Source organism: Condylura cristata, unplaced genomic scaffold, assembly GCF_000260355.1.
Source record: "Condylura cristata isolate star-nosed mole 26May11 unplaced genomic scaffold, ConCri1.0 scaffold00041, whole genome shotgun sequence".
NCBI classification, from domain to species: domain Eukaryota; kingdom Metazoa; phylum Chordata; class Mammalia; order Eulipotyphla; family Talpidae; genus Condylura; species Condylura cristata.
Window position 1 is genome coordinate 541,684 of NW_004567142.1, and position 14,167 is coordinate 555,850.

At 54.9% G+C, this 14,167-nt stretch overlaps 2 protein-coding genes across 3 annotated transcripts; both read left to right on the forward strand.

The window, feature by feature from the left end:
* The first annotated feature begins 1,758 nt into the window (after nt 1-1,758).
* On the forward strand, nt 1,759-3,683 carry MIA (melanoma inhibitory activity). Of its 2 annotated transcripts, XM_004694133.2 has the most exons (4): nt 1,759-2,523; nt 2,605-2,738; nt 3,160-3,270; nt 3,590-3,683. In XM_004694133.2, the coding sequence occupies exons 1-4, from the start codon at nt 2,397-2,399 to the stop codon at nt 3,611-3,613; spliced, it is 396 nt and encodes a 131-aa protein (XP_004694190.1). In that variant the 5' UTR covers nt 1,759-2,396; the 3' UTR covers nt 3,614-3,683. The 2 variants fall into 2 exon arrangements, with proteins under 2 accessions (XP_004694190.1, XP_012589181.1); XM_012733727.1 differs by having other exon boundaries at nt 1,759-2,738.
* A 705-nt stretch (nt 3,684-4,388) lies between these two features.
* Nucleotides 4,389-12,823, forward strand: RAB4B (RAB4B, member RAS oncogene family). Its single transcript, XM_004694132.2, has 8 exons — nt 4,389-4,564; nt 5,665-5,745; nt 5,951-6,065; nt 7,336-7,398; nt 7,483-7,637; nt 8,868-8,963; nt 9,062-9,192; nt 12,440-12,823. The coding sequence occupies exons 1-7, from the start codon at nt 4,549-4,551 to the stop codon at nt 9,175-9,177; spliced, it is 642 nt and encodes a 213-aa protein (XP_004694189.1). The 5' UTR covers nt 4,389-4,548; the 3' UTR covers nt 9,178-9,192; nt 12,440-12,823.
* The last annotated feature ends 1,344 nt before the right edge of the window (nt 12,824-14,167 follow it).

Genomic DNA, 14,167 nt, shown 5'->3' on the forward strand with positions numbered 1-14,167 from the left:
ATTCACCAGAAGACAGTGGGGAGCAGAACAGGCAGATCCACTGAAACACTGCTGAGAAGAGCAGTAGGGAGACAGGAGAGGTCTGCTGCGCCCTGGGGGTCAGCTCCCTCACTGGGGGGTCGAACTCAGGCTCATGGCCTGTGGCGGTGAGCTGTGGCGCTAGCTCCTGCCTGCACCAGCAACAGCTCGTGCTGCCTGTTGCTAACCCAGAAAAGGTCAGGACTTGCAGTTGCTACCAGTGCAGTCTGGTATTGCCTTGCCGCCACAAAGTGGAGTGATTGCAAGTTGAGGCCCGTCTCTACCGTGTTACATGAACAACTGGGCTGGTGGGGTTGGAGCACACCACTTGGGGGTGTCAGGAAAGGCCCCCTGAGGTAGCAGTTGAGTGGAAATGTTTTCCCCCTTCATATTACCTGGTCCTGGGAATGTGGAGATGACTTAGGTCTCCTACCCCAGCCTGTGTGTCACCAACCTTTTCCCACCTGGGAGAGGGCTTGCTGGCCCAGAGGGGAGAAACCCTGGAGAAGGGTTGGCAGTAGATCTCAACTTGGGGGTTGAGACTAGTTCAGACCCTTTGCCACTTGGAGCCAGACCTTGGGCAAATGTGAACTCCAAGCTCTGCGGTCACAGCTGTGGGCCTGGAGCCAAAGCCAGCCCCTCCACTGTGCAGCCTGCCTCCTAGGACATGCTGCTTCACTCCTGTTTCCTGTAAAACGGGGCTCGGGCCCTCCCTGGCGCAGCTGGTTAAAGCACAGCACTAAGAAGCTAAAGCCACTTCAGCAGGAGTTTGGTCCCCATCTCAGGTGACCCACATGGCGTGGCAGACCTCGCCTGACCCGCCGGCTGCTCCCCTCAACAGTGTACTTTGTCAATCTGTTACAGGGCCAGGAGAGAGGGCCTGAATCCCCCACTGAACCCTCAAACCTGCCTGCTCTAAATAGGCTCTACCATCTACTGCATCAAGACAAAACAGAAGACTTTAATGAAAAGGAACTTTAATACAATTTAGTATACAATACGGAAGACAAAGAATATGGTTTCTAAATCAAACACCTGAAGTCACCCATCCGCTCGTGAGCAAAAGTCCACCCAGAAGGGATTGGCGCAAAGCAAGGCCTGAAAACTGCCACAAGACTAAAGCACCTTCTGGCCAGGACCCACAGAAAAGGGTTAGAAATGGCCAGACAAGTCTGAGAGGAAAAGAGGAAAATTAAAATCAACATAAACACTGCCATGGTCACCTCCCCACTGGTCTCTCACATCTCTTTCACCTGGTCCAGGGCCAAGAAATAAACACGGTTTCTTCACAGGCCCCCTTTGCTCCCTGTGGCTCCCTCAGGCCTCCTCCTGGCTCTCCATCCTGCTTCCTTCCTCTCCTCTTCTTTTTTCTCAGCTCCACCCTCCTGGGTGGGGCAGGGAACCTGGAACTTTCCTGGGGACCACCTGTTCTGCTCCCCTGCTCTGTCTCTGGTGAATCCTCTCACGGCCTCTTTACCCCAGTTCTGTATGCATAAATAAGTAAATCTTTTTAAAAGAAAAATAGACATGGTGAATGCTCTAGGTTTTATGACCCCTGGTTTTACTTTTTTAACCAATTTATGTATTTTTGCATACAAGAGCTGGGGTGCAGACCAGAGGTGAGCGGGTTCACCAGAGACACTGGGGAGCAGAACAGGTGAATCAACTGAAATCCACAGCGCAGAGATAGTTGAGGTCTGTGCCCTGTGGGTCAGCTCCCTGGGTGGGAGCTAACTTGAGCTGCAGTGGCTGCAGTGCTGTGCACCAGGCAGCCCTCTGATCCCTGTTTTATGGCTGAGAGGGGAGAGGGCTTAGTCCAGGTCACCCAGTCAGGAAGCAGCCTGTGAGTGTGCAGTGAGGAGGGCTCTGCCTGGCCTAAGGCCCAATCCATAATCACAGTTCTGGAGCGCTGGGGCTATTTCTGGTAATCAAAGGGCTGCCTGTTCTGCTGACCTCTCAGCACAGGAAATTCCAAGGTGGTTTTCCTTGTGGCTCCTCAGATTCTGTCCCTGGAGGGGATGGGAGGGGTCCAGGTACTCACCAGTCTAGGGAAGATAGAACTGAATATCTCTTCCTGCCTGGGCCTTTCTGATTGTTGATGGGGGAGGGGTGGCAGTCACTGGGAGAGGCCAGAGCTGCTTTGGGCCTAAGTAGGCATTTCCTGGGGCTAGTAGCCCTCAGCCTGCCCTTGAAATGGTTCTGGCTCTGGCTCTGGCTGTGTAGCAGCCCCTAGGTGGTGTGGGGGAAATTTGGGCCTGGTTTAGGGCGGGGACAAGAACAAGAACACTGGTTACCTTGTGCTGGAGAGGAGGGCTGAAGAAACTGGATCCCAACCCCCTGGCCCCCTCCTTGGGTTACTCACTCACTCTTGGCTCGCCATGGCTCAGTCCTGGGAGTTCCTCATTGTCTTCATCTTGCTGTCCGCCTCCCCAGAACCTAGTGTCGGAGGCCGCCCCATGCCCAAACTGGCAGATCGGAAGCTGTGTGCTGATGCAGAATGCAGCCGTAAGAGCGGGGCGGAGGGAGTTGGGGTTACCAGCCTGTGCTGTCAGGGGGTGCTGTCATTCCCTTCTGTTGCTTCCCCAGATCCCATCTCCATGGCTGTGGCCCTTCAGGACTACGTGGCCCCTGACTGCCGCTTCCTGAACATACAGAGGGGTCAAGTGGTCTACGTGTTTTCCAAGTTGAAGGGCCGAGGGCGGCTCTTCTGGGGAGGCAGCGTGAGTCTTGGGAGAGTTGAACAGGAAAGAGGCTGGGTTGGGGTGGGGCTGCACCTTCATTTTCCATTCTAAGGGGAAACCTGAGGGTGTGAGTGGAAATTGAGGTGGGGGGGGCTGTTGTGATTATTTTTATTTTGCTTAGCAATTATAGTGCCTCTGCTGTGAGGCCCAGACACTGATGATGCAACAGTGAACAGTCCCTTTTATTCTAATAAGAGGAGACAAGTATGAAAAACATCTAAATATGTGTTCCTTTGAGAGTTAAGGGGGGGCGGGGCTCTGGGCAGGCAGCTTCTGGATGCTGAGATTTGAAAGACAAGGATGGAGCCAGCCACGGGAAGGGGATAAGAGAAGTGGGATGGTTTTTGGCAGGAACGAGTTATCCTCCTCGCAGGCCTAGCCCCTAACTCTTGCTCCTCAGGTTCAGGGCGATTACTACGGAGACCTGGCCGCTCGCCTGGGCTACTTCCCCAGCAGCATTGTCCGTGAGGACCAGACGTTGAAACCTGGCAAAGTCCAGGTGAAGACAGATGTGAGTGTCTAGGGGCTGGCAAGAAACTGGAGGGAAGAGCCTGGGTTGTGATGATGAACCAAAGGAGGTTCCCCATCTCCTGGCCCCCAGGGGTCTACCTGTGCACATCAGGGCCAAAAAACCCTGACTCAGTTTTTCATCTATAAGATAGGGAGTGAGTGGCCAGTAGAGATGCTAATTTTCTAGGGCTCAAGGTGCTCAGGTTAATTTGCATGACACTTGTGTTGCCAAACCTGGATGCAGCCATAAGCTAAAACCACTAGATTCTCTGTGGTATTACTTTTGCCTTTTTCCTCACTGTTTCTCCATTCTCTTTCAGAAATGGGATTTCTACTGCCAGTGAGCTCAGCCTATCACTGTTCCAGCTGTTTTTCCTCCCCGGTTTTATGCAAATACATCAGCCAAGTGCAAACTGTTGGTGGTTTTTGTGGTGGGGTGGGAAAATACAAAGGAAACAGTTCCCCAGGTTTCTGAATGTAGCCTATCGGACCACGGCCAGTGTTTACGTCAAAGGTTGCCAGCAGGGTTACGGACTAAAGGCTCCTCTCCGGGCAGGATACCGGAGGCGGGCTCGTAAGTCGGACACAGCAAATGAAAAGACGTAATAACGTAAACAGCCCAATGTGGGGGTTGTAGTGTCTCCTCTAGACCAGTGAAAGGGAGCAGAAATGCCGGAGGAGCCAATCGGCTCATGAGGAAGCCAGATCGCACGCCCGAGGTTTTAAGATTATCTGCAGTGGGAGGTGGGAGGGAACCCGCGCTTTTCTTCCCAGCTTTCATCCTTCCTGCTTTTGAGATCAGAAATCGCCCTCGGCAGCTCAAGACCCGCCTCTCCACGAGGTCGTCCCTGCTGCCCTCACCCCTTTGATCTGTGCTGCGTCCCGCAAGCTCGCTTCTGCCCAATCCAGAGTCTCGATTCTACTCCATACCCCTGACCAAATCCGTTTCTCCGCTCGGCGAAGCCCCTCTGCACCGCCCCTTCCCACCTGCTCGGCCAATCACTCGCCTTGAGCCCGCCTCTTTTGTCTCATGGGGCCAATCCGCGCCTTTTGTCCCGCCCCCTGCCCGACCTGTCCGCCAATCCTTGCCCGGGGAAGCGTGGCCAGGTATCCCGCAGCCCTAGCGGGTCGCGCCGGAGGGGGTGGAGGCGGAAGTGGCGGCGCCGGGCCCCAGGAGTAGGAAGGAGCCGGGGCTGCAGCCGGAGTGGAGCGGCTGCCAGCCGAAGAGCAGGCGCGGCCGCGGCGCCATATTGCGGCCCAAGACGGCCGCCACCGAGTCATGGCCGAGACCTACGGTGAGGACGGAGGGCCCAAGCTGGCTGGGGGCTGGGGCCGGGGAGGATGCTGCTTTGGGGATGGGGGCGGGGCTTTCCACACCAGGGGGCGGGGTCTGATGTGATGGGGCAGGGCCTTGTGGATGTTGGGAGGGGCTTAGTGCGTCTGAGGCTGAGCCTAATTGTCTGGGCGGAGCCTGGGGGTCTGGCGTGTGGGTTTAATGGCTCTGGGGCGGGATTTGAGGGAGTCAATCTTGATGGATCAGGGTAGGCCTTGAGTGGAAAGGGTGGGTCTTAACGTGTCGGGGCGGAGCCTGAATCGCCGCCGTGGGGCTGGCCGTGAAGGTAGGGGTGGGACTCGACGGACCACGGATGCTCTGGACCCGGGGACTGCTGTTTCTTGAGATCTGGAATAGAGTTTGGGATGAGGTGTCCTTGAATTAGGGGTGGGGCTAGTGGTAAGGGGTGGGGCTTAGTAGGGAGAAGAGGGGCAGGGCCTTGGATGGAGGGAGAACTGTCAAATCAGGTTGGATGGACGCAGCCTAAGGATGGGGTGCAGTAGAAAGAGCTCTAGTTAGTCATTTAGCAGAGTGCAAAGCCCTGAGGTGGGAACCAGCCTGTCATTTCTAGGGAATAGACTGAAAATACTAGTAGTGTGGACTGAGGTTCACAAAGTGACAGTGGGCAGGTCGTTGAGGGGCAAAGGTGAGATTGAACCCCTTGTTAAAATGACTGTCAGGAGTCTTTAATGCATGTCATATTTAAGCTCTCAGGCTCTGGAGCCAGACTCTGGATTCAGGGGACCTTGGGCAAGTTAGTTAACCTTTATGGCAGCTTCCTCAAGAGGAAAATGGGGCTGATTGTACATATCTCCTCATAGAGTTTCCCTGAAGGTTTAATGAACTGTTGATGTAAATAAAGAACTTTAGACCTGTGCCCAGTCTGTGATAAGCACACTGTAAGAATTAGCAACTGTCGGGCTGTGGTTGTTACCCATTGCTCTGTTTCTGTGTCTTTCTCTCCTGGTACCTATGACATTCTCTTGGGTTCCACCTGACCCTCCCGCCCCCCGTGTGTATCTTTCCGTATGGGTTTCCTGGATCTTGGCTCCATCTGCTCAGACTTCCTCTTCAAATTCCTGGTGATTGGCAGTGCTGGAACTGGCAAATCATGTCTCCTTCATCAGTTCATTGAGAATAAGTGTGAGTTTCTGGGAGTGGCCCTGGGAGCACTGAACTGTGGGTGCGGGTGTGGCTCGGGCGGCTGCCTGGCCCTTGCCTTGGCCTATGCTGTTCGCTGCGACCTTCTGGATCCACACTCGCCCTGGCAGTAAGAACGAGCTTGGGGAGGCCTTGGAGGACAGGGAGGCCTGAGAGCCCCTGCACTGCCTTTTCCTTCTATACCCAGTCAAACAGGATTCCAACCACACGATTGGCGTGGAGTTTGGATCTCGGGTGGTCAACGTAGGTGGGAAGACTGTGAAGCTACAGATTTGGGACACAGCTGGCCAGGAGCGGTTTCGGTAGGTGGTCTGGGCTCCTGAGAAGGGAAGAGGGGAGAGACAGAGAGAGAGAGAGAGAGAGAGGCGTACAAGCATTTGGAGACACTAGGTAGGCGCAGGAAGACACTTGAGAAGGCAGCAAGGCAGAGGACAAGAGCTGGAAAGTGGTTGATCAGCACATAGAGATAGCCAAAGGGGTGAGATCCTAGAGCAAGGATGACAGACTGGGAGAAAAGTAGACCGAGAAAGAAAGGAAGCCAGACAGGAAAGTAAGAGAGCCAGGTAGGAATGGAAAGCGCCTAGAGAGACTGTTGTGGACAGACGCGTGGCTGGAGGGATGGAGACTTGTGCCTGGGAGACACAGGGCCTTGAAGGAGAGGAGATGCCTGGGTGAGGGCAAGGGGTAGATGCTGAAAGAGGAGGAAACAGAAGGACATCCATTCAGAAAGGAAGAGAAAAACTAAGAGCCCCCGAGAGACCCAGAAGACAGGGCGAGTAGGACAGGTGAAGCCAGAGAGATGAAGAATGGGGGTGCTGGGGGAAAGGAGTGTGCAGGGCTGTGCACACGTGTCTTCAGGAAGCGCCTGCAGAGGAGGTGACAGGACATTGAAACCCTGCATCTGAGGAGCAGAGAGAGCGGAGCGACAGGGACCGCAGCCTGGGCCACACTTAGCAGCTGCTCAGTTAATACTCCTGTGCATGGAACCTGGAGACAGAGATGGAGGGGGGTGGGGGGTGGGGGCAGCATGGGCTGGGGCGGCGGGCGGTGCTTAAGGAGTGCTTGTGGGATGATTGAGCGGCTTCCAGAGGGACCCAGACTGGACACAGGGAGACATGGACAGTCAGCTGCCCTGGGAAGGGCCTCCAGGCACAGCTAGAGAGGGACAAATGTGTTTGCATAGCACTGGGCCAGGGCTGCGCAGAGGACAGATGACTGGGTGAATGCGTAGGAGGGCAAGGGTGAGGGTGACATGAGACAAAAGGGCAGCGACAGAAAAGAGGATTGTAGAGACACCAGCGAGGAGGGTATCCATGACGAGCTACAGAAAGAGAGGGACACGGGAGAAATGCAGACAGACGGACAGACAGACAGCTGGCTAAGTGAGACAGGGTTTGAGGAAGACAAGGAGACTATGAGATGGAAATTGTGGGGAGACCAGACCACACCACGTTTTGGGGAATGGGTCTGCAGTGAAGGGGGGTCTCCGAACCACCAGTCTCTTTCCGCAGAGGGGGGCAGTCTTGGGGCAGACCCCAGCTTTCGGGTGACTGGGTCCCCCTGGCCCCACAGGTCGGTGACACGAAGTTATTACCGAGGGGCGGCTGGAGCCCTGCTGGTGTATGACATCACCAGGTGGGTGCACGGAGTGGGTGGGTCTGGGCGGTCCCTCTCCCGCCCCTGCCCCCCTTCTTCCTCCCTCCTCCTTCTTCTCCGTAGCCGGGAGACCTACAACTCACTGGCTGCCTGGCTGACGGACGCCCGCACGCTGGCCAGCCCCAACATCGTGGTCATCCTCTGTGGGAACAAGAAGGACCTGGACCCCGAGCGTGAGGTCACTTTCCTGGAGGCCTCCCGCTTTGCCCAGGAGAATGGTAAGGGGCCTTTGGTGGGCCCCGGGGGCACTGGGGGCACTGCACAGGGCCAGGGGGCCTCCTGGCACTCTGTGCCAGTGCCCAGCCGTGGATGGTGGAGGTTTAAATCCCAGGGCTGCCTGCCACTCGGCGAACCTCCATTTCCTCCTCTAGTGAGTGGGAGTCCACATTTCTGCCTCACGTGGGTGGCAGTTAAGGGAGATGGTGCATGGAGAGCCCTCAGCCCGGCCTGGCGGGGCCTGGGCACTTAACTAATGCTGGCTGCTAAGGAGGTATCCGCCACCAAGGAGAGGCACTGGGGTGTTGGTGTGAGGTGGAGATCGCCAGCTCCCACGGCCCCAGGGGATGGGCCCATCCATGAATAAGGGACATGGGATGGGGCAGACCCCAGGTCTGGAGGCCCTGGCATTAGGAGAGTCAGGACGAGCCTGCAGCCATGCCGGAGGTCAGCAAGTGTAAACTCATTAGGAAATACCGTGTTTGCGAAACTCCTGCTGTCTTAGGATCTGCACGGGCTAGTCCAGGCCGTTTTAGCATCAGAGAGAGCTGGGCTTGAATCCTGGCTCTTTCTTACCTACTGTGAGGCCTTGCAGGTGGCTGATGGGTAGTCTGCGATGGCCTGGGCCTGTGCCAGATGGTGCTGTGTACCCAGTGATGAAGGTCACCCTGGGCACACTCCCATGGGCTTGTTCGCCAATGAGTGAGTGACCCCTTTCCAGACAGCAACACCCTAGAGAGGTTAGGGCCAGGTGGGGGAGGCCCGGGAGCAGTGGGAGTTCAGAGGAGCCACCTGATCCATTCTGGGAGAGCAGGGAGGTCTTCCTGGAGGAGGTGATGTGCATGCTGAGCTCTGAAGGAAGAAGTTGGAGGTTATCTCAGGGGAGGGAATTTTTTTTTTTTAATCTATGCATACAGAACTGGGGTATAAGCCAGAGGCGCAGAGGCAGTGAAAGGATTAACCAGGGACAGAGTGGGGAGCAGAACAGGCAGATCTACTGAAACACACTGCTGAGAGGAGCAGAGGGTGAGACAGGAGACATCTGCCATGCCATGTGGGTCAGCTCCCTGGCCGGGGATGGAGCTCCTGCTGCAAGAGGGAATTTCTGGGACCAGCATGTACAGAGGCCTGGAGCGAGGGCAGAGGACTAAGAGGAGGCAGGGAAGAGTCAGAGTTCAGGATGGGGACTGACAGAGGCCCTAATCTTGTGAGCATCTGCCCTCTGCCCCCAGAGCTAATGTTCCTGGAAACGAGTGCTCTTACGGGTGAGAATGTGGAGGAAGCCTTTCTGAAGTGCGCCCGCACCATCCTGAACAAGATTGACTCAGGTGAGGCCCACACTGACCCGCCCGAGCGGGAGTGGAGGCGGAAGCCTGGGACCCAGCGGTCTCCCCGGGCCTGTCCTGACCGGTCTCTCCACTCCCAGGTGAGCTGGACCCTGAGAGGATGGGCTCAGGCATTCAGTACGGAGATGCGTCCCTGCGCCAGCTGCGGCAGCCTCGGAGTGCCCAGGCCGTGGCCCCTCAGCCCTGTGGCTGCTGAGACCTGTGGAGCCAGGTGGGATCCCGGGGCCCTGGGAAGGACGGCAGGGGCGGTCTCCTGGGAGGGGCTGTATGCAGCAGAGATAGCGACACAGAAAAGGAGGGATGACGAGAGAGACAGTGGGACCCGAAGAGGCAGAGACGCTGAGTTAAACGAGCCATGTCCCCAGACACATGAAGTCCTCCCAGCCCAGTGGCAGCCTCTGCCCTGGGTCTCTGACCCTCCCGTTTTTAATTCAGATATTTATTGAGCATGTACTGAGTGTCAGGCCCTTCAAAGCACTGGGGATGCAGCAGTGTGTGCAACAAACAAACCCCTGCCCTTGTGGACCTGATGTTCTCTTGGGAGGAGACAGTCACTAAACAAGATCATAAGTAAATTCTATGGTAACTAGGGAGACAGGTGTTCTGGAGAAAAATAAAGCAGGGCAAGGAGGGTGGGAGGTGGAGGAGTGGAATGATAAACAGGACAGAGAGGGAAGGCCTCACTGAGAAGGTGACACTGAGCAGATACCTGAAGGCGTGAGGAAGGCAGTCATTTGGATCCCTGAGGGAAGAGTGTTCTAAGTGAGGAACAGGCAGTGCAAAGGCCCTGAGGCAGGGTCCTGCCTAGCAAGTGGGAGGAAATCCAAGGAGGCCAGTGAGACGTGGGGGAGTGTGTGTGTGTGTGTGTGTGTGTGTACACACCTGGTCTTGATGCTTGATGGGAGCGATAGTCCTATAGGTTGACTCTGGGCAGAGGAAGGACAGATCTGAGTCTGTTGCTGACAGGGTTCTTCTGGCTGCATATAGAAAAGTGTCTAGGGGGACAGGGGTGGATGTCAGGAAACCAGTAAGGAGGTTACTGCAAAGTGGAAAAGAGAGATTGCTGGACAGGGCCAGAGTGGGGTAGAGAGGGGCTGAGAAGGAAACAGTTTCTGTTTACTTCCTGTTCTCTCTGATCTTGCTTCTCTTCACCATGGAGCCTATCAGGTCGAACGCACAGCTCTGATCCTGTCCCTCCCCTGTTCCAGACCACCCGGGTTCCCTGGGGCGTAGCCGAAGCTCCCCCACTGGTTCCTGCCAGCTCTACTTGCCTCAGCTCCTACCTCTCCTGCAGCTGAAGTTCTTTCTGTTTCTCCATCAGCTAAGATACTAATCTTTGCCGATGCTGTTCCCTCTGCTAGAACGCTGTTCCTTCCCTCTCTCCCCTGGTAACCTCCTCTCGCTCCAGGATGTCTATGCTCTATTCAGATTCCCTGACAGGCCTGAAGATCCTACAGGATCCTCTCTGGTTGGATTCTCTCCGGGGAGAGGGGGATGTACATCTTGCCAGTTTCCCCCTGGCCTCCCCGCCTCCTCAACATTGGTGGCTTTGGTGGAAGATGGGGTAAAAGTGGTTAGACTTTGTATGTACTTTGAAGTCAGAGCCAACATGATTTCCTGATGCAGTGAATGCGACCTGGATAGGGAGTCCTCTGGTCAACACTCTCTTCCTTCCAGACCTTTCCATCTGCTGTACCTTGGCTGGGGCTCTGCCCTCCCTCTTTGCAGCTCCCAATCATCTGGTCTCTGCTAAAATGGCTCTTCCTGCAGGAAACCTTTATTGGCTTCCCAGATGGAGTCACTCCCTCTAGCTGGGTGGTCTCACCTCAGCAGCCCCCTCCTTTTTTTTTTTTTAAAAAAAGCATTCCGTGTGTACCCTTGATCATTGTTATTCGTACAGTGTTGTCTCCTCATCTGAGCAGGGAAGGAGGTGAAAGATCATAGATTCCAGAGTCACACTGCCTGTGTTTAAACTCCAACTCCGGGCAAATCATTTAACCTCTCTGCCCCTTGGTTTCCTCACCCGGAAAATGGGACTAATAATAGTTCTTGCCTCATGTGGGTGTTGAGCAGATCCATTATGTTAATTCATGTCATGTGCTCACGACAGGACCCAGCTTGTAGTAAGGACTCAATAAACTGTTTTGTATATTTCTTCTCACCCATTGGAAAGACTCCACGCTGTGTGGCCATGGCTGGGCACACATACTTGTGGCGTTTGTCCCGGCTGCATCAGGATCACCTCCGTGATTAAGGGCACAGACAGTGCTTTTCAGATGTTGGGGTCCAACCTGTTTTGTATCTTGATAGACACAAAGAAAACTGAAACACAACGGGTTATCTCAGCATTGACATTCTCTCTGCCCCTTAATTAAGGTGAAAGTCACATAACATAAATCTAAAGTGTGTGTCCGTGGCATTTAGGATACTCTGAAGGTTATGGCATCAGCCTGTCTGTCTAGTCCTGACACATTTTTCATCCTAAAAGGAAACTGTACCCGTGAAGCAGTCCCTCCCACCCGCCCCAGCCTCCGGGCACCCACCGACCTGTTTTCTGTTTCTGATCCAGTGTTCATTGTTTTTTTTTTAAAGATTAATGTTTTTATGCACACAGAACTGGGATATAGGCCAGAGGTACGGGGGGTGGGAGGATTCACCAGAGACAGAGTGGGGAGCAGAACAGGCAGACTAATGAAGTACACTGCTGAGGGAGCAGCAGGAGACAGGAGAGGTCTGCTGTGCCTTGTGGGTCACCTCCAGGGCCGGGGATTGAACTGGTGCTGAGGCGGCTGTCAATAGCTTCACAGTGCTACACTTGAACCCATTGTGCCACCAGGGAGATCCCTGAACCAATATTATTATCTGTGACGCACACTGGTATTTTCTGTCCTGTTTAGTTCACTTTCAGGGAGACAAGGTTTAAGCCCCCCCAAAACTGATTTCCTAGCACAGTCATGCAGCATGGCACATTGGAATCACCTTGAGAGCGTCAAGGTGAAGCTATTGAACCTATTGATACCTGGGCCTGAGCCAGAGATTCTGAAGTGATGATGGGATTTCTAGAACTTCCCAGGTAATGCTATCTTAGACAAAGCAAGCTGTGTTACTCACATCGTTTCTTCAGTTTGGAAAACACTGGAATGAGACCCAGAGATGCGGTGATGTTGGAACACAGGGATATCCAGAGATACAAAAATGGGGTATTTAGACATCCAGTGTCCCCTGTACAGAATCAAAAGACAGCTTTCCATGGCAATCCAACCGGAAAATGTATGTACCCTCAGGGAGAACCCGAATTTACTGTAGACATAGAAAATCAGACCATGCAGAAACTGGGAGAAACATGATGGTGTGGCCAGAGGGACATAGACCCGCAGGCAGGAAGCTACTCAGAAATGAGACAGACACCAGCTGGACAGACCCAGGATCTCAGCGGTCACCACACACTTCTCTTTCAGCTGACCTGTTCTCCAGGACCAGCTCTGCCCTTCCAGCTGGGACCCCGGCCCCAGCACCGGAAGGCTATGCCCCTCACCTGCCCTGGCCCCGGAGAAGCTGCCCTGCCACCTGTCCCCCTTCCCCAGCCTGGTGGGGCCTGGCTGAGGGGCAAGACTGAGCCATGGAGGGGAGGGGGAATCCATACCTGCTGCTGCTTCCTCTGTCTTGGCTAATCCCTGGCCCCCCTGAACCCCTACATACTCAAAGAGTTTCCAAAGCCTGAGACCAGGGCCATTTGGCCCCAGCTTCCTGCCTGGCCCTGCCATTGCGAGTACGTGTTATTTATTATCTGGAGGCCTGTCCTGTCCATACCCCACCCATATAAAGCGTTGTTTACACCTGTGTCTTGGCCTCTGTTATTCTGGGGTGGCGGGGAGGGAGATGGGAGAAATACATGTCACAGTGTTTGGGGGCCATGTTTCTGGGTTGAGTGTGGTGTGGGGTACACCATGACTCGGGTCTGTTACGGAGGGTGTTTGTCACGCTGCACGTTTTGTGTCAATGTCCTGGAGACCCACATATTTCACACAGCTGCCCCTCAGTGGTGGCATCTGTAGGGAAGTGTGCTACTTGCGTGTAACACTTGTGCCTCCTCTGTCCTCCATGCCTACATCATGAGGCTGGTGGTGTTCAGGTGACCTCCCACAGGGAGAATCTGGGTCTCTGTGAGCCCAGGGTAGGTGATGCCTATGTGTGATGGTGTGTGTGCTCCCGAGGTCTGTGTGTTTGTTGTGTGTTTGGCTCTCTTGATGCCTGTGCATATGGCCATGAACCCTGAGTGTGCCCTGAGGACCAAAAGGGCCTCCGTGCAACCCTGACTCCCATGCATATTTGAGATCCCTGTGAACTGGTGACATCCCACGAGCTCCGCTTGGGACAGCTGCAGCCCTCTCAGGGCACTCAATGCTCCAGCACCCCCAAGTCAGCTCTTAACGCACCTCCCTCCCAGTCTCAGTCCCTGCCAAGTGGAGGGGGCTGGGCAACTGAATAACCTCATCTGTACCGTCCTCCTTGGTCTGTCTCTCCAAATGTTCATACAGACACCTGGTTGTCAGGCAAATATCTTCTCTATGTAGCTTTCCTAGGTTACTTTATTCCAACTCCCACAAATGTCCCTAGGGGACAGGGATAAGGGAGTTACGATTGTTTGCACCCACCCCATTCAACACGCCCCCCTCTTCTGTCAAGTATCATCTTTTCCTCCGTTAGGGAGCCAACTTGTGTAAATTACTTACTGATCTGCTAATTTACATACACTTCCTAATTAACTGCGCAGTCATTTCTCAACAGCTCAGCCAGCCCTACCCCGCGAGGGGTGGGGCCTCAGATGTAAATGAGTTCATTTGCATGCCACGCCCCGGCCCGACCGCGCGTCCTTCTGCCGCGTTCTGGGTTCTGAGAGGGTGGACCTGTCCATGGAAATAGCCTTATTTGCATACCCTTCGCACGTCGCCGCTGGCATAATTTGCGCAGAATCTCACCCCGCCCTGATCCAGCCCCTTCTAACTGTTCCACCACTCGCGCAAAAGGGGCGGGGCGAAGGATGCAAATAAACTTCGTACCGGGCGAGCGACCACTTCCCCTTTCCCGAGACCCGGGACTGCTAACCTCGTGGCCACGCCCTGCGCGGCTCGCGCCTGCGCGCGCACCTTCTCCGCCCGGGCGCGGTCACGTGCCCTCCGGGCGAG